This window comes from Dunckerocampus dactyliophorus, chromosome 10 (assembly GCF_027744805.1).
Source record: "Dunckerocampus dactyliophorus isolate RoL2022-P2 chromosome 10, RoL_Ddac_1.1, whole genome shotgun sequence".
NCBI classification, from domain to species: domain Eukaryota; kingdom Metazoa; phylum Chordata; class Actinopteri; order Syngnathiformes; family Syngnathidae; genus Dunckerocampus; species Dunckerocampus dactyliophorus.
In genome coordinates, this window is record NC_072828.1 from 23,367,593 (window position 1) to 23,390,758 (window position 23,166).

Below are 23,166 nucleotides of genomic sequence, written 5' to 3' on the forward strand. Positions count from 1 at the left end.
TGTAAGATTAATTTGGTCTTATTTCAAGATCAGCAAGTTTCAGGATACAGCTTATTTGGACTAATATGTGATTTCATTTTCACTTATTTTAATAATATTTCACTTTTTATTGGTTGTATGAAGTATTTTATTCTGAAAATAAGTATTTTCAGCTTAAAGATGCTATTTATTTCTAGATATAGAAATCTTAATTTAGGATTTTTTATCAAGTAAAATTAACTAGCTGCATAGACAGATAATTTCACTTGTTTTAAGTATTTTTTTCTTAATATCTAGTCTGTTTATCTTGTATTTGGAAAGCCCTTTTTTGCATTTAAGATGGAGATGGAGATGCCTATTACTAAGTGTTAGGTAATTTTCACTTAAAAATGTGTTAATATTTCTTATTTTTTTCTTATTTTCACTTTTTATCGGTTGCACTGGATTATGGATCTGGATTATGGACTAACTCACAACGCCAATGTTTGTCAGGTCAGGTCAGCCAAACTACCTCCAGATCAATGCAGGGTAATCTTTCCAATACATTAATTTTTCTGTGGCAGCCCGCCACAAATAAATTTGGACCACCACAGATAGATTTGTCACTAACTGATAAGAATTCTCCATATTCATGTGGAGACTCTTATTTTGAAACATTTTATTTTGAAAGTGTCACTTCTGCGTCCAGTTGTGCTGGTTTGCCGTTTTTTGCAAAGTCCACAAATAAAGCTGATGAGACCGTCTGATGTCTTTAAGTTCAGAATCCCAGAGTGGTCAATAATTCCATACATCACTTTCAGAGTCTGATACTCAATATCAAGGACACTACAATTGAATAGGACTATCGACTAAGCCGTAAATGAATGGAACAGCGTGTAGTAAGCCATGGAGCAGAAAGTCCTCCATGATGGTGGGCAAGAGAGGTGGGCAGGGCGAGGCGGACAACGTTGTACAATGTTGTAACAATCACTAGCGCTGAGCTGAGTGTAAAATAAATGTATACGCTGTGCGTACACTTTGATGAAATGGATGAATGTTGTTTACTGAACACAATGAATATGTATACACTGTATATAAATGTGTAAAAATCCACTATACTGCAGAAATATGACCTACATGAAGATGTCAATAAAGCAGTATGAAATAAACTTGTTCCTTCTTTATTTTACTTTTTTCCTTCCTAACAGTGTTACCAACGCTTATCAATCAACATACAAAATAATAATACTTACATGAAATGGATAACTAACTGGTAGTATTTACACAATGCTACATTTATTTCAGTAATGGTATTGTTAAAACATTTGATAGACTATAGACTAAATCATCATTATCACTGACTTGTCATGAATTCAACGAATCACCCAGAGATACAAATTAGCTTTAGGCTACATTGTGTGGGAGTCCCACACAATATACCCTTTGTGAGTCTTGTCTACTGTCCTGTTTATTTACAGCAACCAGTGTTATAAATCTACAACATTTTTATGACAGATACCTGTCTTTGTTTTTTGGGAACTTGAAAAATGACAAATCTGGTCCTTTGGACCGTCTATTAGAGAAATTGATGGCTGAGCAGTGTGCCGAGGACATGTCTACAATGCAGTGTTTCCATTCAATCATGTTTCGGGATTCTGCTCACCATCATGGCGGCCACACACGCACAGGGCATACTACGGAAGTAGATGCCGAGTTGACAGTCCTATTCAAATCTAGTGTCCTTGCTCAATACTACCTGTTCACCATAAACACATTACAGTGGGACTCGTCTGTGGTGGTGGTGTTTTCCAAATAACAAATGTTGACAGGTACAGTGCCCACGGCGTTCATAAAAACTTCCTGCACACGCGTCATGGCCAATTATGCAAATCGGATGATGTTGTCACCTAACCCCCCCCACACCACCCTTCTCTTACACACCGCCACAGATAGCTCGCGGCCCTGTGACAAAATACTGGAGCTGGTCCTCTGGTGTGCAAGGGCACTCCTGAAAACATTTTATGACTCCATAGTGGTATCGGCCATCTTTCAGGGAGTGGTCTTTTGGGGCAACAGAAAAGGTGCAGCTGAGAGGGGAAACCTAGACAGACTGATAAGAAAGGTCAGCCGTGGCCTGGGGTCCCCTGCATTCAGTGCAGGTAGTGCAATACAGGGAGACGAGGATGGCAGAAAAGCTATCATCTATGATGGGCAACTCCCACCCAGTGCAGAACAACAACACTCAGTAGCTATTTCAGCGACTACTTTACCCCAAATGTGTGAAGGGCAGGTACCACAGGTCCTTCCCGCTACTGCCAGACTCGATAACAAACACAGCTTCAAATAATCTACACATTACTGTTCATATACAGTATACTGTATTTTTTTTATTAATGTATAGTTGTCACTATACTATACAGCTAATATTTACTGTCCTGTTGAAAAACCCAGCTGTTACCACACAGACGACGGCCCTCAGTCATGAGGGATGCCCCCTGCAACATCTGCATCCGTTTGACGACCCTGCACCACCTGAAGGTCCAGTGTTCCACTGAATGAAAAATCATCATGAATGTCAATGGATCATGATGGACCCCCCTCCACTGTGCCGGGTAGAAAACCTCTCAGGTGGGCTCTCCTTGTCATGCCAGTAACGTTGGAAGCCATCTGGACCGTCAAGGTTACATTTTTTCCTCATCAGAAAATAAAACTTTTTTCCCCCTTTCAATGTCCCATTTTGATGCTCCCTGGCAAAGTTTAAATGGGCAGTTTTGTGACGTTGAAGGAGTCGAGGTCTTTGAATTTGTTTTTAAAACCCTTTGCCCGCAGATGCCATCTGATGGTTATTGCGCTGCAGTCGGCACGAGTAAGGGCCTTTATGTGGGTGGAAGACCGCCCTGTGTCTTGATGGACAGCCAATCGGATCCTCGGCTCAGCGCAGATTTGATTTTTTTGGGTCTACCACTTGACTTTTTTGTTTCATAATGCTCAGGATCTTTCAAACAATTTTGAATGACTGATTTACTGCACCCAAACTCTGCAGCAATGGCACGCTGCGAGAGGCCTTGCTTATGCAGCTCGACAATCCGACCATGTTCAAAAAGAGAAAGCTTCTTAGCTTTAGCCATCAGGAAGGCATGACAGTGTGAATGCCTGACAGAAAATGAACATTTTGAGCAGATTTTGGCTTTTATAGCCTGTGGTCTTAAACTTTTGTTCAGCTGATAAACAGCCTATTTCAGTTTAATTGTTGTTTTTAATAAATTACTCTATCAAAATGTTTTTTTGTCTCACTCCCCCCTTCTTGTTTCATATTGCAGCTGTACTTAAAACCTCATTAAGATCCAAATGTGCAAAATGCAAATTCGAGCAATTTTTCAACTGGTCTTAAGATTTTGATCAGGAGTGTATATATATACACACATACAGTATACACACATACAGTATATATATATATTACACACAAATATGCGCCTGAGTTGAGAAATATCACATGTGAAGTTCTTGTTATCGTCACCTTTATTTGGTTGGTAACAACAAAACCTTTGTCAAAATTTTGGAAATAAAAAAATAGATGTGCTATCAACACATGGCCCTCTATAATCAAAACATCAGAACCCTATCAATTTAACACAATACATTATATATTATTTTACAACAGGTTTGAAACACAGCCACTTTACAGTATACTCATGTACAGAATATTGTGTAAAGACGTACATATTATTTCATTAAATAAATGTAACAGTCAAATCATCCATTTTTTCTTACTGCACTTGAAATTAAAACATTTGGTTTAAACATGAACAGTTTGAATTCCTACCACTCCAGTTTTGGTTTTGGGAATACAGAGACTGACTTAATTAAGTCTACATTATGCATTCGATGCCCTTGGAGGTTTGAAACTGTGAGCCGACATACAAAGTCACATGACCATCTACCGGTATCTAAAAAGCACGCCAAAAGAATAATAAATTGTGCAATTTTTGACCAAATACTGTCAAATTTACTTGGACAATCACATTCAAAAATGTACACTACATGGTAACAATCAAGCTATCAATTTTTAGGACTACTGTTTCTGTGTTGTTACCATATTGTTACACAAAGTCAGGCCCCATAAATTGCATCTACCCCACAGTACTATTTCCTGTTAACAGAGCATTCTATCAATAGAACAGACCTCTAGTATTTAGCACAGCTATTCTGTGTTAACCTACTCTGTTTTCTCATACGAGCCATGTTTTTGGATATACTGCAGAAGGGAGTTCACAAAACCTAGACTAACTTTATTAATTTACAGATACAATGTTGACATCAGTCAGTTAGACCAATTGTCATCAATGGAAATTACCAGAAAAAGAAAAAGATTCTCACTACTGAATTGCTGGCCTGCTGGGATCATTTCAAGAACTGCAGCTAACTAGTCAGTCAGTATATTGTTAACAATATTGACTTACTTTGAACAGAGTGGAAAGTTTAGTGGAGTCACTGGTGAGTAGTTATTCGTCATGAGCGGGTCACCCCTCACCAGACTTAAAAACTGCTTCTCAGGACAATCGTGACAATTGTGACAAGTCACAATATTAGCGAGCCATTTCATCTGACTGATTTATGCAAGACATCTGAATAACCAAGACAGCTAAACCAAAACATGGGGAGCATTACACTTCATATTCATAAAGTGAATTGTTCTCAATGTGCATTCTTTTGAATGACAACAAGAACTGTAGCAATACAGCAATAGTAATCATCGTCTTCTGCCATAAATGATGAGGAATTGCACTACAGTCTACTTGAAGAGCAGTAGTTGGAAGGGCAAAACATACAGCACAGGAGTCTGGGAATTCAAATTGAATTTAGAAAACACAGAAACTATTTAAGGTTATAGGCCTGCATTGATTGGTAACTACCAGCAGATGGTGCAATTAATGTTAATAGTAAATTATGTGAGAGCGAAGCAAGGTGGTGGACCTTTTAGAATTACCACTATGCCATCCAGTAGATGTCAAACTCTCTGAGGGACTGCCACTACTAGACTGTGTTCAGATACTTACATAATCATATTCCTCAACATGATGACTTAAAGTAAATGAAAATGGAATGACTTGTTATTATCAATGTTACTGTGAGAACAAACCAAAAATAATAAACAATAAATGTTATTTATCAAATTCCCAAGACTGACTTTTTGAATGAATTTGAGGATATTTCTATGCATTTATGACACATGAGCATGCTATAAAATATCCATCCATCCAGCTTCTATGCTGCTTATCCTGCTATAAAATATCTTGCAGGTAAAAAGCAATACATTTCCCCAGTGAATCTGTGTGATGGCCTCCTCAAAAAACCAAGGAAAGAGACAATCGTGTTTATGCCTTCAAGTTCGATGTAGAAAACGAACCAGTGCTGGAGAAGGGTCTTGCTAAAGGGTAATATACAGTTCTACATAACCCTAATGCGATAAAAAAGAGCTTTTTCAATAACTTAATATGAGGGACAGGAGGATAATAAATATACCAAAACATGTAAAATGTTTTTCCATTAAAGTTTTTTTTTTTTGCCACACAGACAACATAAAAAATTAATTAGATAATTGTACTTTACTGTAACGGTTTCAAGAGACCTGTTTGAAGTACAGTCGTAGAGATTTAGAGTAAAACTAGTAACCTCTTTTAATTACTCATATTTGGTTCACAGTTTCACATTTCATTGTTGAGCAGAAAGGATTGACTTCCTAAAAAACAGCAATATGCCATCAACGTATATTTTTAATCAATAGCCATTTGCAACCGTGACACATATTTGTGGAGCAGAAGTTTTGGCAGATTAAAATGTCATTTTGGTAAACGTGTTTGAATCTTCTGCAGGGGAATCATCACCATCACCACTAGGTTGTAATGCAAAGAGTGAATGCAGTCACAGGCTGACTATCTCTCATTAATACTCTAAATAAATCACACTTAATGATCTCAACATTCAGTAAAGCACTGCGGGCTGTGGCCAAGGGAATGACACAGTTGTTACCACAAAGTACTGACAGAAATTATTTAGTCTTTTTTTATTCTTTGAATTTACTGACGTTGTATGAACTGTATGCTTCTATATCTTAAGTCATATATTTAGATGGAGCATGAGTTTGCCCTTTTTCTTGGTTTTGGCTTCCCAAAGTCCCTGTCATCAGCGGCACAGTGGCTGAAGGAGCAAATTGTCTGTGAGAGCCTACGCATGCCCAAGCGGAACACACTGTTGGACAGGCTGTAGATGACACAGTTGCAAAAACTGTTGCTAATGGCTAGCCAAGTGGTAATGAAGGAGAGAGCAGGGCTATCCAAGACATGGGAGCTCTCTAACACAAAGTAGATGATGTAGGGCAGCCAGAGCATATAGAAAACACTTGTGATGCGGAATAGCACCATCGCATAACGCCGATCTGGTCCATGTCCTCCTTGCTGTCCATCAGCACCTCCTTCAACAGCTTCCATCTCTTGGCTAGGAAAACGTGCCCGTCGTTCACTGATCTCCCTGTTGTGCTGCTGGCAAATACGAAATATGTGATAGTAGGTAAAACAGACTACAAGTGCAGCAGGTGCATAGAGTAAGCACACCACAAAGCCTGTAAAGAGGGCAGAAGTGGGCCACGACTGTGCACACCACTCAAAAATGTCCCCGTGATAGCCAGGCTTGCCCCACCCAAAAAAAGAGGGTAAGAAGACCAGGCTAGAGTAAACCCATATGAGGGTAATGCAGCTTCGTAGCCGGCATGGTGTTACCAGTTGGTTGTAAGATAGTGGTTTAGTTATAGCCAGATAGCGGTCCACACTGATACAGGCCAAACACGCCATTGAGACACTTTTGAGAACAGAGATGACATAGCTGAAGACCTGACATGTGATGGGCTCCTGGACACTTGCTGGGTAGTGGAGCAAAGACAGGGTGGGTACCAGGCAGCTGAGACCTACCAGAAGGTCAGCATAGGCCATGGTCTGGATGAAGTAGCTGGTGGTGTAGTGATGCAGCAGCGGGGCACAGTGAAATACAAAAATCACCGTCAAGTTGCCAGCAATAATGAGCACTGTCAGCAGTACAACAACGGCAGTCTCCAGGATGCAAGCCTCCAAACCTTCTTTCAGCCCCCATCCTAGGGGACAGGAGTGGTTGGAGGCCCCAGAAAAGACATCGCCAAGGCTGCTGTTTTCTGCAAGCACTGGGTCCGTCGTTACGTCAGATAAATTCATCGTTCTGGGTTTCAAACTAGTGGTCCAGGGTTGTTTTAGAACTCCAATGAGGCAACAGCACAGAACTTCAGATTGCTTACTCCTCCCTGGGTCCCTGTGGCCGGCTTCAGTTAATACAACTTAACACGCTCTCTTGCTCTCTTTCACATTGATGAGTCACATTCAAGAGAACACTGACAGGAGAAAAATCATTAACCTGCCATCTGTTTTTGGATGGGTAGGATGAGGCTCTTTTCCATTTGGACAGCATGCTTTGTAGAAGAGGGAAGTTACAGTTAAGAGTAGTGAGGGGAAAAAACATATTCCTTCAATAAACATGAAGCAGAGCCGAATTATAGCTGAAGTGAGCATCCGTCCTAGAGGTGAGGTTCCATGCTGCTCTGCTTGCCAGCCTGTGGCCTTTATCTTCCAGTTTCAAAAGGGTTGCCACCAAGAGGCTGAGGGAATAAGCCGTTTCCGCGAAGACACAGATGAAAGCGGCGGTTGCAAGGAAAGAAACCTGATGAAGAGCTTAGTGTATTAAACAGAATGCTTCACAGATTCCCAGAAAAGATTCTGTATGCAACATATTGGCTCCCATTTCAGAACGAGTGATGAGATCAAATTTACTGAGTGGAGTTATGTTTAAAATGTCTACATTTACTACAACCCCCTCGGGTTGCAAGAAAAATGACATCAATTCCTCAAGCCCATCTTCAGTAAAATCCAGGATTTGATGTACTGGGGTTACTGTGTTTATAATTCAACTGTATGCTTCCCTTATTTTGGTGGTCCTCTTGTCAGTGTCTGGAGCCCATGTATGCCTAACTATTGTGAGAGTCAAAACACAGACACAGGCTAAAAAAAACACGGGGATCTCTCCACAGGAGATAATGTCACAGTTCTCTCAACACACACGGGGTTGGTGTGTATTTCCAAGGCATCCATGTGCAGAAACCAACATTATTAAAAAAGCACATTGAAAGTACAAGTTTTTTTTTTTCCTGCATGAGTGCTGCAAAAATGTTATTTCAAATATAAATCCAAGCATGCAAATTCAGCTATCAAAGTTCTGGACTTTGAGAAGAAAAAAATGCAACAGTCGTAGTGGCTGATGAAGGCATGAAATGTCAGACTCCCATGGAGGCAGGAGAAAGGACTCTCCAGGAGCTATGAGAGGCCAGCTGAATAACTCAGCGCTCCACTCACTTGGACTCCTCAGCAATCCTGTGGCACACACTTGGAGAGAGGATGTGGGGACAGTCAGCAAACTACTTTTTTCAATCTCATACTCCTTACTTGCATTCTCGTGTTGGTATTCTGAAGCAAGCAGGACGGGGAGTCATTGCCTTCCGATGCTTAGCGTGACAACCGCTTCTGTCTTTTTAAGCATGCATTCTGTTTAGTTGGACAGGCATAACGGCATGGGGTCCTGTAGAGCCTTCCCCGAACTCCTCTCTCAGTATGTCTGTCGCTCAGAGAAAAAAAAAAAAACACTTGCTGCGCAACAAAAGAGAAATCCACCCTAGTATACATAAAAAGCCGAGTCCCAGTCAGAATTCCACTGTCCTTTGCAAAATGTCCCCTGTAATTCCGTAACACAGGACAACCCGTTTTCCTAATGAGTAAATCCTTTGGTGCGGGCACAAAGACAGAGATGGACCAAAAAGCAGCAAGTAAAAAGCAATAAAAAAAAATTTAAAAAAGATGACTACGCAGATGGAACTGTGCTAATTCTGCAGTGAGGGACACAATGGGACGAAGAGTCCCTCAGCCCTGGTGCAGTACGGAGAGATGCTGTGACTGGCTTACACTTCCCTCCCTCTCCTCGCAATCTCTCTAGCTCACATACTCAATTGCTCTCTCTCTTTCTCTCTCTCTCTCTCTCTCTCTCTCTCTCTCTCTCCACACACACACACTCAGGAACCCTCCCTCTCCCTAGCTCTCTCTCAGCGTCTTGCTTACTGTTTGACTCCTCTCCTTCCAGCTCCACCTGAGGCTCCAAGTCATTATTCTGTCACGATGGACTATATAGCTTTTTCCTCACATACATTTCTTACACATATATCTCAATGGCTTAACTACAAACCCATGACTCGTCTTTTTTCTACTTTCATGAAATGTTTCCTACTTATTTTTATTCCTTTGTGATAATCCATCCATCTATTTTCTATGCCGCTTATCTTCATTAGGGTCGCGGGGGTAGGCTGGAGCCTATCCCAGCTGACTTCGGGCGAGAGGCGGGGTACACCCTGGACTGGTCGGCAGTCAATCGCAGGGCACATACAGACAAATAATTATTAACCTTAGAGTCGCCAATTAACCTAACATGCATGTTTTTGGAAAACTCACACACGGGGGAGAACATACAAACTCCACACAGAGATGCCAAGCAGAGATTCAAACCCACAGTTTTCCTTATTAATTTGTTTCAAAAGGTCCAATGAAACTGGAATGTACCAAAACAAAAAGGAAATAACGTAAATCCAAGTTATTCATTCCAGACACCCACGAATATTAATAAAAAATACATTTGATAGACAATAATTACAGTTTTACATGCAGAAAACAATGCTAAATAATTATTAATGGCAAATCGATGGAACTTATTATTAGCGGTGTCCCGATCCAATATTGATATCGGACCAATATCAGCAAAATCAGCAATTAGACCGGATTATATCACCCTGCAACTAAAATCTCTGATATTGGCACTCCCGTACAAGCAGTCGATTCCAAGCTCTGCCCCAACGCATCTATCCAGCAGTGGCCGGATGGAGCCCACGTGATCACAATAATAGTGTGTGATAACATGTTGACAAAGTAGCAAGGCAAAATAAAAAAAATGTGGAATCAAAGTCATTTTCTATCAGGTATTCACACTGTCATGATCTCTTCATAGCACAGGCAGAAAAAGCATTCTCTCTTTGCACGTGGTCGGATTGCTAAGCTGCATAAGCAAGGCCTCTTGCAGAGCACCATTGCTGCTAAGGTTTGATGCAGTAAGACAGTCATTTAGCCAAGTGGAGGACTTTAAGTACCTTGGGGTCTTGTTCACGAGTGAGGGAAGGATGGAACGCGAGATCGATAAGCAGATTGGTGCGGCATTGGTGCAGTGATGCGGACTCTACATCGGTCTGTTGTGGTGAAGAGAGAGCTAAGCCAAAGGCAAAGCTCTCAATTTACCGGTCGATCTACGTTCCTACCCTCACCTATGGTCATGAGCTTTGGGTAATGACCGAAAGGACAAGATCGCGGGTACAAGCGGTCGAAATGAGTTTTCTCCGTAGGGCGGCTGGGCTCTCCCTTCGGGATAAGGTGAGATGCACTGTCATCCGGGAGAGACTCGGAGTAGAACCGCTACTCCTCCACATTGACAGGAGCCAGATGAGGTGGCTTGGGCATCTGGTCGGGATGCCTCCCGGACGCCTCTCTGGGGAGGTGTTAGGGCAAGTCCGAACGGTATAAGGCCTCGTGGAAGACCCAGGACACGTTGGAGAGACTATTTCCCAACTGGCCTGGGAATGCCTCGGGATCCGCCGGGAGGAGCTGGACGAAGTGGCCGGGGAGAGGAAAATCTGGCCCTCCCTGCTTCGGCTGTTACCCCTGCGACCCGATCTCGGATGAGCGGTAGAAGATGGATGGATGGATGGACAGTCATTTTAAACTTCTTAAAAGATCCTGAGGGTTACAGAACAATAAAGTCAAGTGGTAGACCCCAAAAAATTTCACTGGCACTGAGCCGAAGGATCCGATTGGCTGTCTGTCAGGATACGGGAGCATCCTCAGTGGAATGAAGGTTGTTACTGATGCCGAGTGCACTCCAATAACCAACAGACTTCGTCTGCGAGAGAAAGGTTTTAAGAACAAAAAACATCTTCAAAGGCGTCGTCTCCTTCAACACCACAAATCTGCCTGTTTGGAATTTGCACAAGAGCACCAAACATGGGACATTGAAAGGTGAAAGAAAGTTTTAAATGGAAGCTTGACGGTCCTGATGGCTTCCAACATTACTGGAATGACAAGGAGATCCCACCCGAGATGTTTTCCATACAGCACAGTAGAGGGCGCCATTATGATCTGGAGTGCTTTCTCCTTCAGTGGAGCTTCAGGTTGTGCAGGGGCGTCAAACGGGCGTCAAATGGCTAGGTGGAGATGTTGCAGGGGGCATCCCTCATGACTGAAGGACCTCGTCTGTGTGGTGATGACTGGCTTTTCCAACAGGACAGCACAGCAGTTGACAAAGCCCACCTGACAAAGGACTTGTTCCAGAGGAATAACCTCACATTTTGGACCATCCTGCGTGTTCCTTTGATCTAAACCCAACTGAAAACTTTTGGGGATAAATAGCAAGTGACAGTGGATGCCCCCGGTGAAGCCATATTCACCACCTGGAGCAACATTCCCACTAGCCTCCTGGAAACACTGGCATCAAGCATGCCCAAACCAATTTTTGAGGTGATTAACAATAATGTCGCAGCTGATCATTCCAGAGTCCTTTTTTCAACATTTTTTTCTATTTTGGGGGGGGGGGGGGGGGGGGGGGGGGGGGGGGGTTCAGGGTTTTCTTGAGCTATGGTCTTAAAGTTTTGATCAGCTGACAAACAGCTCTACTTTGAACCTCCTTAAGGTCCAACAATGCAAATGTAAATTCTTGCAATGTTTCAACTGGTCTTACAATTTTGATCAGGAATGTACGTATGTTTCGTGCTATAATCGGATCGATATCAGCCGATATTCAAGGTTACAATATCGGTATCGTATTGGATTTGAAAAGGTTTTATCGGGACACCCCTACTTTTTGCTGATACAGACTTTCCACACATCCTGGCGAGATTAATTTAATTGGTGTTTCTCACTTTGTTTATCAAATTGCTATCACTCACAAAAATTTTTGGCCCCATGGCGGGTCATTTAGCAGTCATAATAACAAAATGCACCTAAACTGAGTCAGCAAAGTGTAGTGTCGGTGCTTTGTTAGTGCACTCAATTTCACGGAACGATACAGTACAGGGCAAATGGACTAGTTTGTTACGTGCAATATTGTACGACAACCGAGACATGTACGAAAACCTAGGAAAAATTGTGGCAAAAATGTTTGACAAAAACTGAATCATATGAAAACTGAGGTGTATGGAAACCGAGGTTCCACTTTATAGACAACCAACATCTGATGATTAAATATTACCTTTTACCTATGCGCCAACGTTAGCGGACACCTCGTTCTAAGATTGGATTAGGTTTTTCACCTATTTTGAATAATTTGGTCAGTCAGATACAAATGGAACAGCTGTCATGTTGTAAGGAGCTTGTCAATGGAGAGCTGAGCACTGTGCTTTTCACCTTTGGAGGTGGACACTGATGAAAAACATGACCAGAAGGCCACTGTTAATTATTCATTCCACTACCAAACTGAGCCAGCAGGGCCACTAGGAAACAAAAGGTGGAGACTGATTTACATTAAGTGGTTGCCACAATTGAACCGTGCACCAGCACAACATCACTCTTAGACACTCTTCTCTACTATAAAGCCTTACAAACATACAGTCAAACATGAGTATGAGTAGTCTATTATGTGCAATATCATCGATGCCTTAAAGTTTTGAAGTACCAATCATACAGTCAAAGGGGAAGAATGTCAAAAAAATTCTGTTATCATCACAATGAGCAAGATATTCATAAACTGTATGCCATACTGTCACAAAACAAAATAATTATATTCCATTACTTGCATCTCCAGTACAAAGTATACTGCGTATATACTGTATAGTACATGAAGTGGACTAGAGAAGGAAGAGCTTAAGGTCAAAGACAAGCTGCTTGCTGAAATCACCATCGATCATTTTCCATTTAATCTCACATCAAATGGTGGTGAAGACCTGTCTGACCACTCAGGCTGAGATACTTGTATTCATTAGTCTCTCACTCCTGTTGTCCTTGCTGCATGTAGGTCATGATGCATCTCTTATTAATATGTAAAGGTTAGATGTAAATCTTTCATAGGAGTCAAATAGGAAAAAAAAGACAATATTTGTGTTTTTATTTGTCTGCTAAAGGCAGCAGTTACAAATTTGTAGAAGTTAGGATGACGATTGTCTATTGTAAGTGTATGCACCATTGCTGCATGTTTTGGTAAATGCTGCCATTTTATTTCATTTAATTAGAGCTTTGAGGAAGAGACAGCTTTACCCATTCTGTGTGGCTACAGTCTGTACTGGCAAAGAGAAACAGAAATGTTGTGATCGGAGAAGATCCTGTAGGCTGGATCTCCTTAATCCTTGCTGTCATATCAGTGTCAGGATGGTTAGAAGGCTATGCTAACACAAACACACACAGTGTATGAGCATTCACTACAATATGTCAGCAATTATGACTACAACAGAAATAGCAGTACTATGTACAGTATTATGTGTACATTTTTTAGTTGCTACTGTCAAAAAAATGTTTACACAAATTCCTCACATTTTATATTCATAATGTTGAGAGGGAAAAGAAAGGTGTCCTTTCATAGTGCCTGCTGGATTCATGCAATGGATATGTGAATAGGAGCTTGAGGGCTACATTATGGAGACACACAGATGGGAGGGGAGGGGGTTGTGAATAGACCTATGCTGTAAAAAGGGAAGGATGGCAGTGGTGTGGATGGGCTGTATGGTGGCCATGTAGTGCAGCTGGTCTCTATACACACACGGAAGAGCTAGGAGCATGAGTGTTCTCTTCGAGAGGCTGTGATTGATGAAAATGTATAATTTAGACCTTGAAAGAGAGCATGCGGCGAAGCAAGTGGATTTAAGTCATGTATATGTCTGCAGAAATAGCCTTCTTCTTAACTCATGGTGGAATTGTTTTTGTTTTTTTAATATACCGTACATATACATATATTGGAGAGGGAAAACAACTGGGTTTTCAACTTTTCATATCCATTTGTTTCAGTTCTACAGTATTCGGGTAAAATATTTCTTATTTCATAAACTATTCAAATTGTAATTTTACAGCATATGAGCATGGATGCAATGGCTCTATTCTGTCTTGTAAATGACATTACCAGTGACCAAATGCACATATGTCGTTTTATTCTACATGGCATGGGGACTTGTCTTGTATTTGTCTGAAAGAGCAACAAAACAGTCACTATCAACACAATCAGGCAATGAGGAGTTGATGTGATTTCCATTAGGTGCAGCTTAAAGACTTTCCATGTATACAACAAAAGGCGCAAGGTACAGGACACATTTTTACAACGTCAAAGAGAAACAGGTAGCCATTGTCATAAAGTTTCTTAGAGAGTAATGATCCTCACGGTGAAATTGTTGTTCCAGGCTTCTGAATCTAGCCGTCACACCATGTTGTCATGGAGAGGTCCTGACCTCTTAATAAACTGGCTGCTATGTGTGTGATTGGTCTATGGAAAAGCAGGCCTAGAAAAAGCTGGCCGAGCTTTTTTAAGATGTGGGTTCAAGCGTAGAAGCACACCTTGGGCTTGTTCAGCTTGAGGGAGACAAAAAGGTTGTTAAAATGTCACCAGCAAACCCCAAACCCAACCACAAATATAGTGCTGCACCAGCTCAGATGAGTTATTTGGAAATGTCTCAGATGCCCTGAGGCTAGGGTGTGTGTAACAAATTGTGCATTTGTGAATGTGTGTGATGACTGTAATTGTGAGAAAGGCAACACTAAACATGACACTTTACTTACGATATCAAGCTTGCCAGCCACAAGCCACATGCTGCTAAATGCTCAATAAATTAGCAGCTACTAACCGAGAAGTTCTCACCTTGGAGTTGGACGCCACAAGAGCTGAAAGCTTATTTTATGGGGAGGGTCCAACATTGGCTATAGATTCAGACAAGATAAGAATATTTGTGTGTGTGTGTGTGTGTGTGTGTGTGTGTGTGTGTGTGTGTGTGTGTGTGTGTGTGTGTGTACATATTAGGGCTGTGAAATGATCACAATGTTTCATATTGATCACAGTTTTCAAATTAATCAATCATGATTGCAACTATGTCTGAAATATGTCAATGTTTACTGTATTTTAGTAAAAGAAAGATAAATGACATGACACAATTATATATATTCGTATGTAATAATAGCTCCAAATGAACTGAATTTAAAGCAAGCTAAACTACACCACAAGTGTGAAAATCGACTTACCTATAGTCTCTTTAATTCTAGCAGAATATTTTAATCAATGGGCAATGAGGGGCTGCGTTCAAAGACACCACGCAAATTACTATAATTTCAAATTCACGTTCTGAATGTACTTTCTGGGATTTCCGAGCAGTACTCAATGCTGATAAGAATGTCCGCTTATTATTTTTTTTTGCCACGACATCTTTATCGATATTATGATGTCCACAGTTCAGAGTGTCTGTGAATGCACCTCGAGAATGAGGAAGTGTTGTTCCCAGGATGAACGGACTAAAGACGAGAGAAATCGCTGCTCCCTGGTCTTTTATGTATTTTGTGTCACTTACTGGAAGTAAAAAAATATATATCCATCCATCCATCTTCTATACCGCTTCTTCCTCATTAGGGTCGCGGGGGCATGCTGGAGCCTATCCCAGCTGACTTCGGGCGACAGGCGGGGTACACCCTGGACTGGTCGCCAGCCAATCGCAGGGCACATATAGACAAACAACCATTCACACTCACATTCATACCTATGGACAATTTAGAGTCGCCAATTAACCTTTTTGGAATGTGGGAGGAAGCCGGAGTACCCGGAGAAAACCCACGCGCACAACGAGGAGAACATGCAAACTCCACACAGAAATGCCCAAGGGAGAACCGAACCCAGGTCTTCCCGATCTCCAGGCTGTTACTGTGTTGGCCAACGTGCTAACCACTAGACCACCGTGCGGCCCAAAAATATCTATCTATCTATCTATCTATCTATCTATCTATCTATCTATATATATATATATATATATATATATATATATATATATATATATATATATATATATATATATATATATATATATATATATATATATATATATATATATATATATATTCTATACTGCTTCTTCCTCATTAGGGTCGCGGGGGCATGCTGACTTCAGGCGAGAGGCGAGGTACATCCTGGACTGGTTGCCAGCCAATTGCAGGGCACATATAGATAAACAACCATTTACATTCACATTCATACCTATGGACAATTTAGAGTCTCCAATTCACCCAGCTGGAGTACCCGGAGAAAACCCACACATGCACGAAGAGAACATGCAAACGGATATACAAACCCAGGTCCACGAGGCCATCGTGCAGCCAAATGTTTTTATCATTTATTATTTATTTTTCATTCAAATCAATCAAACAATGTTTTTTATATCTAATTTTAAAAGCAATGATTGGACCAAACATGTTGGTGCAATATTAACTGATAGATGCCAAACATGGTTTAAGATTCATCAAATGTGATATTACAAACTAAACACCTGTCCAGATATCCTGCTGATAGAAAGCAATTATTTACACTTAAACCCTTCCTATAAGGACGGCAGTTCAATTACTGTCAAAGCCAATTAGCATTAATGTTGTCACTGAGCCCAGACAATACACATTAATATGCTCCACATCATCCTCGCCATCACTGTCATTGTTCCCTCTTTGCCTCTCTCCTTCATATTCCCTCGGTTCCATTCATTTGGTGCAGCTATTAATAGCCCGACCACCCGCCTATCAATACCATACTCCAGCAAGACACAGGAGGTGGGTGTGTACCAGTCAGTGAATTGAAAATAAATCATCTGAAATAAAAAGGCTTGGCCTTATGTAAGAAGGGGGGAGCGGATGCAGAGAAAGACTGTGTCATGAAACAAAACGACATAAAGATTGGGTTCTTCGTGTGAAGAAAATAAAGTGATAAAATAAGACAGAGTGGTCCAGAGCGAAAAAGAAACAGGAAAGACAAAAATATCCATGCAATTTAACAGATAACGTTATAAGAGGAACTAACACATTGAGGAAGATAAGGACAGGAATTTACACAGCAGGTGAACCACAACCAAAAAATGTGACTCGGGAAAGAGAGAAATCCGCCAGCCTGCCGGTGTTTACAAGGATTCCCTCGGTCTAATCCTTCCTTCAATGACAACATCATTTATGGGTCCATATTCTTTACTCTCTTCATCTTTCTAACCAGACTGTCCCCGCCTTCATCCCTTGTGCTTTTTGATTGTGGTAGGTAGATTTAACCATCTCTCTGCAATACAGAGAAAGACTATTGTATTTCCCATAAAAGCAAAGATCTTTGTCCTCTTTGTGTGTTTATATCACCTCCTCCCACTGCTGCTGCTACCTCTTGCAGCAGGCTTTGTCATTCGGGCCAGCTGATTAACAAATCTCTCACTCGAAAACACACCACAGCTGTACACACTTCTTTCAAAGATTTGAGCTATGACTAAACCAAGGACAAAAGTAAAAAAATAGATTGTCAATTCGAAAGAACATAATTGTAATAAATCTTGATCTGATCTGAGTCACTGTTTAAGTGAAATTCAAAGGCATAAATCAGAGAAAACCTGTAGGTGTGATTATTAAAGATATTTTTCAGGGTGCCATGCATACACTGGCAGGCCAAAAAGAACTTTTCAAAAGGAAATATCCCTTCTTGGTCTGTCATTCATTTACCTTGGTGATGAGGATGCGATAGTGTTCAAGCAGGTCGTGGTTGTCATGGCAACCGGCCAGCAGCTGCCATACTTCAGCTCTCAGTGGCTCAGGAATGCCGCTGCGGACCAATGGGTGCAAACCCTTTGGACGACTGGACAGGTTCCCATGCCTGACACACAGTATTTTTATAAATAGCACAGTGAACCAGCATTATTAATTCTAGCTGTAAATCTATTGCAACCCGAACTGGATTACCAATTCCGCATAACAATTAACCGTATATGAATGTATTGGTACAACTGGATTTACTGGGCGGGCTAATTGGATTAGTGCCTATGGGTTCAGTTTGCATGATTGAATTTGAAGGGAAGTCATACAACTCATCAAAGGAAGACAAATTGGCACATAGCAATGCCATACATTGATTTAAACATTAATACAACATGTTTTATGAGCTTTTGCAAATTTAAATTGCATTTTCTCCCATTAAATATATGCTCAGTACATTAATTTTTACAAGTGCTTCGCCGAGTAACTTTCATAGAAAGAACAAAACTGTAGCATAACACAATCAATGATCAGTTATGTCACAATTAAAAAAAGGTCACCAGCCACATGCTTAAGTTTAACAAAAAACTGTGCTTTGTTGGAATTTTGCCCATTAGCCACAATCCTTATGTGAGACATGAACAGATTTCTTTCTCTTTTCTGTGCATTCTAAATAGAGAAAATCTGCTAGCATGAGGCAGCTAACAGTACACATACTGTAAGAGGATTAGAGAAAAAGAAGAAGAAGAAGAACTCAAAAAATCGCCAACAAAGCCTCATTTACATAACATGGCCGGCATATTAACTAACTAAAGTGACATTGTTATTACAGGAGCTAACATCAAAGAACTACTTTTCGGGCGTAGTGACACAGTGTCTTGCTCACAGCGCGTCACTCACATCGGCTCAGGCCACTACCGAGATGTATAGCTACTGGGGCTGCTGCATTGCCTTTGCGTTTGGAAAAGTAAATGCTAGGTTGTAAATTATACTTTGCACGTGTATAATAGAAGTTAGTGGCAATAAGCCGAAAAGTTAGTCAACTTTGAAATTCCACACGCTACCAACCAAAAAACTGGACAGTCTGAAGCAGAGGATTTTGGCTGTCAACTTCGACCCAACAACATCGCTAGGAAGACTCAGCTAGATGCTCGTTAGCGCTCGGCATTTTTTTTTCTGAGGACTATTCTGAATTTATCAGAATGGGAAGCACGTGTTATGCTGAAAGATACAGCCATCCCACCAGTCGGCATCCCAGTGACATTGTAAGTGACTGTTTTATTATGGTCTTATTTTGTCCATGAAACGTTTAGCACTAGTGCTACAACAATGGCTTAGTGTTTCACAACAGTTGGATCTGCCTAGCATCCAGCAACATTATTCTCTGCCCAGGGGGAGTAAAAGTAAAAAGTAGTTGTCGGAGGCTCTCACAAAGTCTGCCATAATTAGTGGTAGCAAACACACTCTATGCTGTTGTTGTTGACGGAAGTAGCGGTTGTTGCTATGGGCTTTGTGAAATCAATGTGCCCAAAAAAAGTTCTGGTAATGCTTAAAATGACCAAAATACTGTAGGTATTATTATATGTTGTCATGAATGTTCATGTTACTACATGGTCACAGCATGTATATAAAACAAAGCATTGTTAGAGTTTTTTTAGATGGCTTTATCGGCGGAATAGGCGAATCCCCAGTACATGCATTATTAGCTGCCTCGTGCTAGTAGTTTTTCAATAAGGGAAAGACATGTGCTCATGTCTCACATAAGTATTGTGGATGATGGGCAAAATTCCCCAAAACTGCAGTTTTCCTTTAACACAACTAGCTGCCTGTTTATAATTATTGACCCTAAAAATGACAACAGAATATACTGAGACCAACTCAAACTATTCTCCAGAAAGCTACTTTGTGCTGATGCAACAGCAAGCAAATGCTACAAGGCTGTTCATTCTGCAATAGTTTTGTAATACCATATCCTTGTGTCACATGTTGTTTAATCAACTGAAAAAGTGTGTAAGTGTGTAAAACCTCGAGAAAAGCATGGTTACGCTTTATGCTGTAAAATTTGGTGACCTTACCATCTGTTGAGGATTCCTCCCCATGACTCAAGGATTTTCTCAGGACAATCTTTGGAAACATCCCCTGTCCCGCTGGAGATTTCACTGTCACTATCTACAGGAAACACACATGCACGCAGAAAATTTATTAGACATTTGTTTCCAATAGTAGATGTATCTTGATGCCTATGACGTTTGGCCAGATGAGAACACAAAACTCAATCCAAGACTCTGTGCTATGCATTTAAATTGTGCCTTTGTGTTATAACCACACAATCTAATAGAGGATGGATAGCCTGTACTGGGCCTACACATTCCCATTATTGTAATGTTCCTCCATCTGGCAGTTTGCAAGGCAAACAAGAGGCAATCAGCACAGCAAAACACTTGTACATAGAAGCGGCAGCATTAACTGCCTGTCTAGCCTCTACTCTGTTGGTGAAGAGACTGATTCCCACACATAAGCCACCCACTAGAACAAACACACACATAGCCTAATGTGGATGCGTTCAGCATGTTCACTTTTGCACATGTGATTTGAATATTACTTAGTAGAACCTGCCTGCATAGATAATATGCTCTAAAGAAACATATCAAGAAAAATGTAACATTGTGCACCACAAAAAAGTCATCCATAAATAAGCTATCTTGGCCCATTTATTTGAAATAGAGGTAATCAGCATGTTTGAATAATTAACACACAAGACTGAAAGGGGACTTCATGCATAATACAGGTTTCATAGTTTCTTAATTTTAGCTTTAAGTGGGTGTTAAAAAATGTACCCTCATACCTTACTATGATGTCGGACAAATACAGTGGAAATTTATTTTCGCACGGCCCGGTTTTCTTCAAAAATGATTGCCACAAATTATTTCTCGGTTTTCGTACACTGTCTTGGTTATCGTACAGCCCAACAGTGCGATAACAAACGAGTCGAGTGCCCAAACACAGCATCCACGCAATGGTGACTCAGACTGTGTGAAGAATGGATAGTGGTTCTTTTAAAGTACACTATATTAAGCACTATAAACACATTCCAGCCAGGGAATCAATTTATCATCTTTATTATGTGTGTGTGGGTGGTTTATTTGTTCATAGAACGCACACAGAATGATAAACAACTCTGTATCTGTCTCCTTTTGTCCTCATTTTAAGCGCTGACTAGGCGTTCAGGCGCGCAGTGTATTTCTGAGTGTCACGGGAATCTAAATTGCGATTAATCACATGTTGTCCATAGTTAACGTGTAATTAATCACAATTAATGGCACATAGACTGAAGTTTTTATCTATAATACGTAAGTAGGGGTGTCACAAGATCTTGTATCACAAGATCTCGCAAGATTAAAACATGACAAGATTTCTCGTTCAGAAAAAAAATGCCTCATGGGCACTAGGCCAGGGACGATAATGAATTAATCACACAATAAATGAAAATGAACTGGATAAAGTCATAGGCCCATTACATTTCTTAAAAGTAATGTTAAAATCTTGTCTCGCCTCGTTCTCGTAGACCCAATCTTGTGTATCGTCTCGTCTTGTGAACAGAGTGTCTTGTGACACCTCTAATAATAAGTGTACCTTTGAAAAACAGAGACTGGATAATATGTCTGCTTTATGCCATTTTTTGATTATTAAACATTCTGTTTGTTTTAAACAGCTCAACACAAAATGGATGTCAATGTATAAAAAGCAAACACAATGTACAACAAGTACACATTAGTAGGGTAAACTGCAATCAAGCCTTTGCAATAACTTGCAATGAGTCTCTTAGAGCGCTGTGGAGGAATTTTGGCCCACTCAACTTTGCAGAATTATTGTAATTCAGCCACATTGGAGGGTTTTTGAGCATGCACCGCCTTTTTAAGGTCATGCCACAGCATCTCAATAGCATTCAGGTCAGGACTTTGACTAGGCCACTTCATAGGTTGACTTGTTGGTGTGTTTTGGATCATTGCTGCAGAACCCAAGTTAGTTTCGGCTTGAGGTCACGAACAGATGGCCCGACATTCTCTTTCAGGATTTTTTTTGTAGACAGCAGAATTAATTCAGTTCATTTATTCAGTTCCATTTATCACAGCTCGTCTTCCAGGTCCTGAAGCACCAAAACAGCCTCAGACCATCACACTACCATCACCATGTTTTACTGTTGATATTATTTTTCTGATATGCGGCGTTACTTTTTACGCCAGATGTAATGGGACACGCACCTTCCAAAAATGTCAACTTTTGTCTCATCAGACCACAGAGTATTTTCCCAAAGGTGCATGTTGGGTTAATTGGAGACTCCAAATTGTCCATAGGTATGAATGTGAGTGTGAATGATTGTTTGTCTATATGTGGCCTGCGATTGGCAGGCTCCAGGGTGTGCCAAAGTCAGCTGCGATAGGCTCCAGCATACCCCCACGACCCTAGTAAGGACAAGTGGCATAGAAGATGGATAATAAAAAGATGTGGCTCCCGGGCCGTAGTTTGCCCACCCCTGGTCTAGGATCTTTCAGCTATCTGGATACAATGCGAACGTTTACTGATGAAATGCCACAGATAATATGTGCTACAACCAAAACTAATGTCCAACTAAACATTGTCGTTTTTTGGCATGGATGTCTATCACTCAACAGCAACAACAAAAATATTCTATACTTTGAAGTTTCCTATGAATTAGTGACTTAAGATATGTGCTTCATGCAGCTATTATCTATCCTCTGCACACTGTGACTTCTATACATCTAAACAGACACAGCAGGGGATTTTCACGGCTTTATACATGCTCATGCAGCCCTTCAAGTGTTCAGATTTTGCACAAAGATGCTGCTTCTGTCCACTGATTTCTGAGACCACGTGGCCGGGAGAGATGGGCATTCACTCTACTTTCATTAAGGCTCTTTAAGATACTACTGTCATGAGTATGCATGTTATGTCCATGACAACATCGACATCTGGATGTTGACTGGATTGTGTCATGGATGTATAACAAAGTGCTTTGTGTTGTGTGTGTGTGTGTGTGTGTGTGTAGGGGGGTTTGGAAAGGGTGACAAACTACGCTACGCAATAATGACAATGCTGTGGAGGGAACCACAGAGAGAAAAAGAATGTCAGCTTCAGGCACATTGAAGCCTCCAAAATGAAAAAAAAAAAATCAGACGCATGCGTGCTCATATCGAAGCTTCTTTTCTCTGAGGGTATTCATCTCGGTACACAGTACGCCTGACCTCCAGCTCCATGTCCCTGAGTGTCTCTATTTTTTTGTCTCGAGGGTAGGGGATGGGCG

General features: G+C 40.9%; 2 protein-coding genes across 3 annotated transcripts in view; both read right to left on the minus strand.

Moving 5' to 3' along the window:
* rabgap1l (RAB GTPase activating protein 1-like) overlaps positions 1-23,166 on the minus strand; it is a 117,642-nt gene that overhangs the window by 64,110 nt on the left and 30,366 nt on the right. For both annotated transcript variants that reach the window (XM_054788520.1, XM_054788521.1), the window contains exons 12-13: positions 19,919-20,012; positions 17,814-17,964 (exon numbers count right to left, since the gene is read on the minus strand). In XM_054788520.1, coding sequence (XP_054644495.1) covers positions 17,814-17,964; positions 19,919-20,012 — 245 coding nt within the window. The remainder of the gene's footprint in view (positions 1-17,813; positions 17,965-19,918; positions 20,013-23,166) is intronic.
* Positions 1,174-11,664, minus strand: gpr52 (G protein-coupled receptor 52). Its single transcript, XM_054788524.1, has one exon. The coding sequence runs from the start codon at positions 7,197-7,199 to the stop codon at positions 6,084-6,086; it is 1,116 nt and encodes a 371-aa protein (XP_054644499.1). The 5' UTR covers positions 7,200-11,664; the 3' UTR covers positions 1,174-6,083.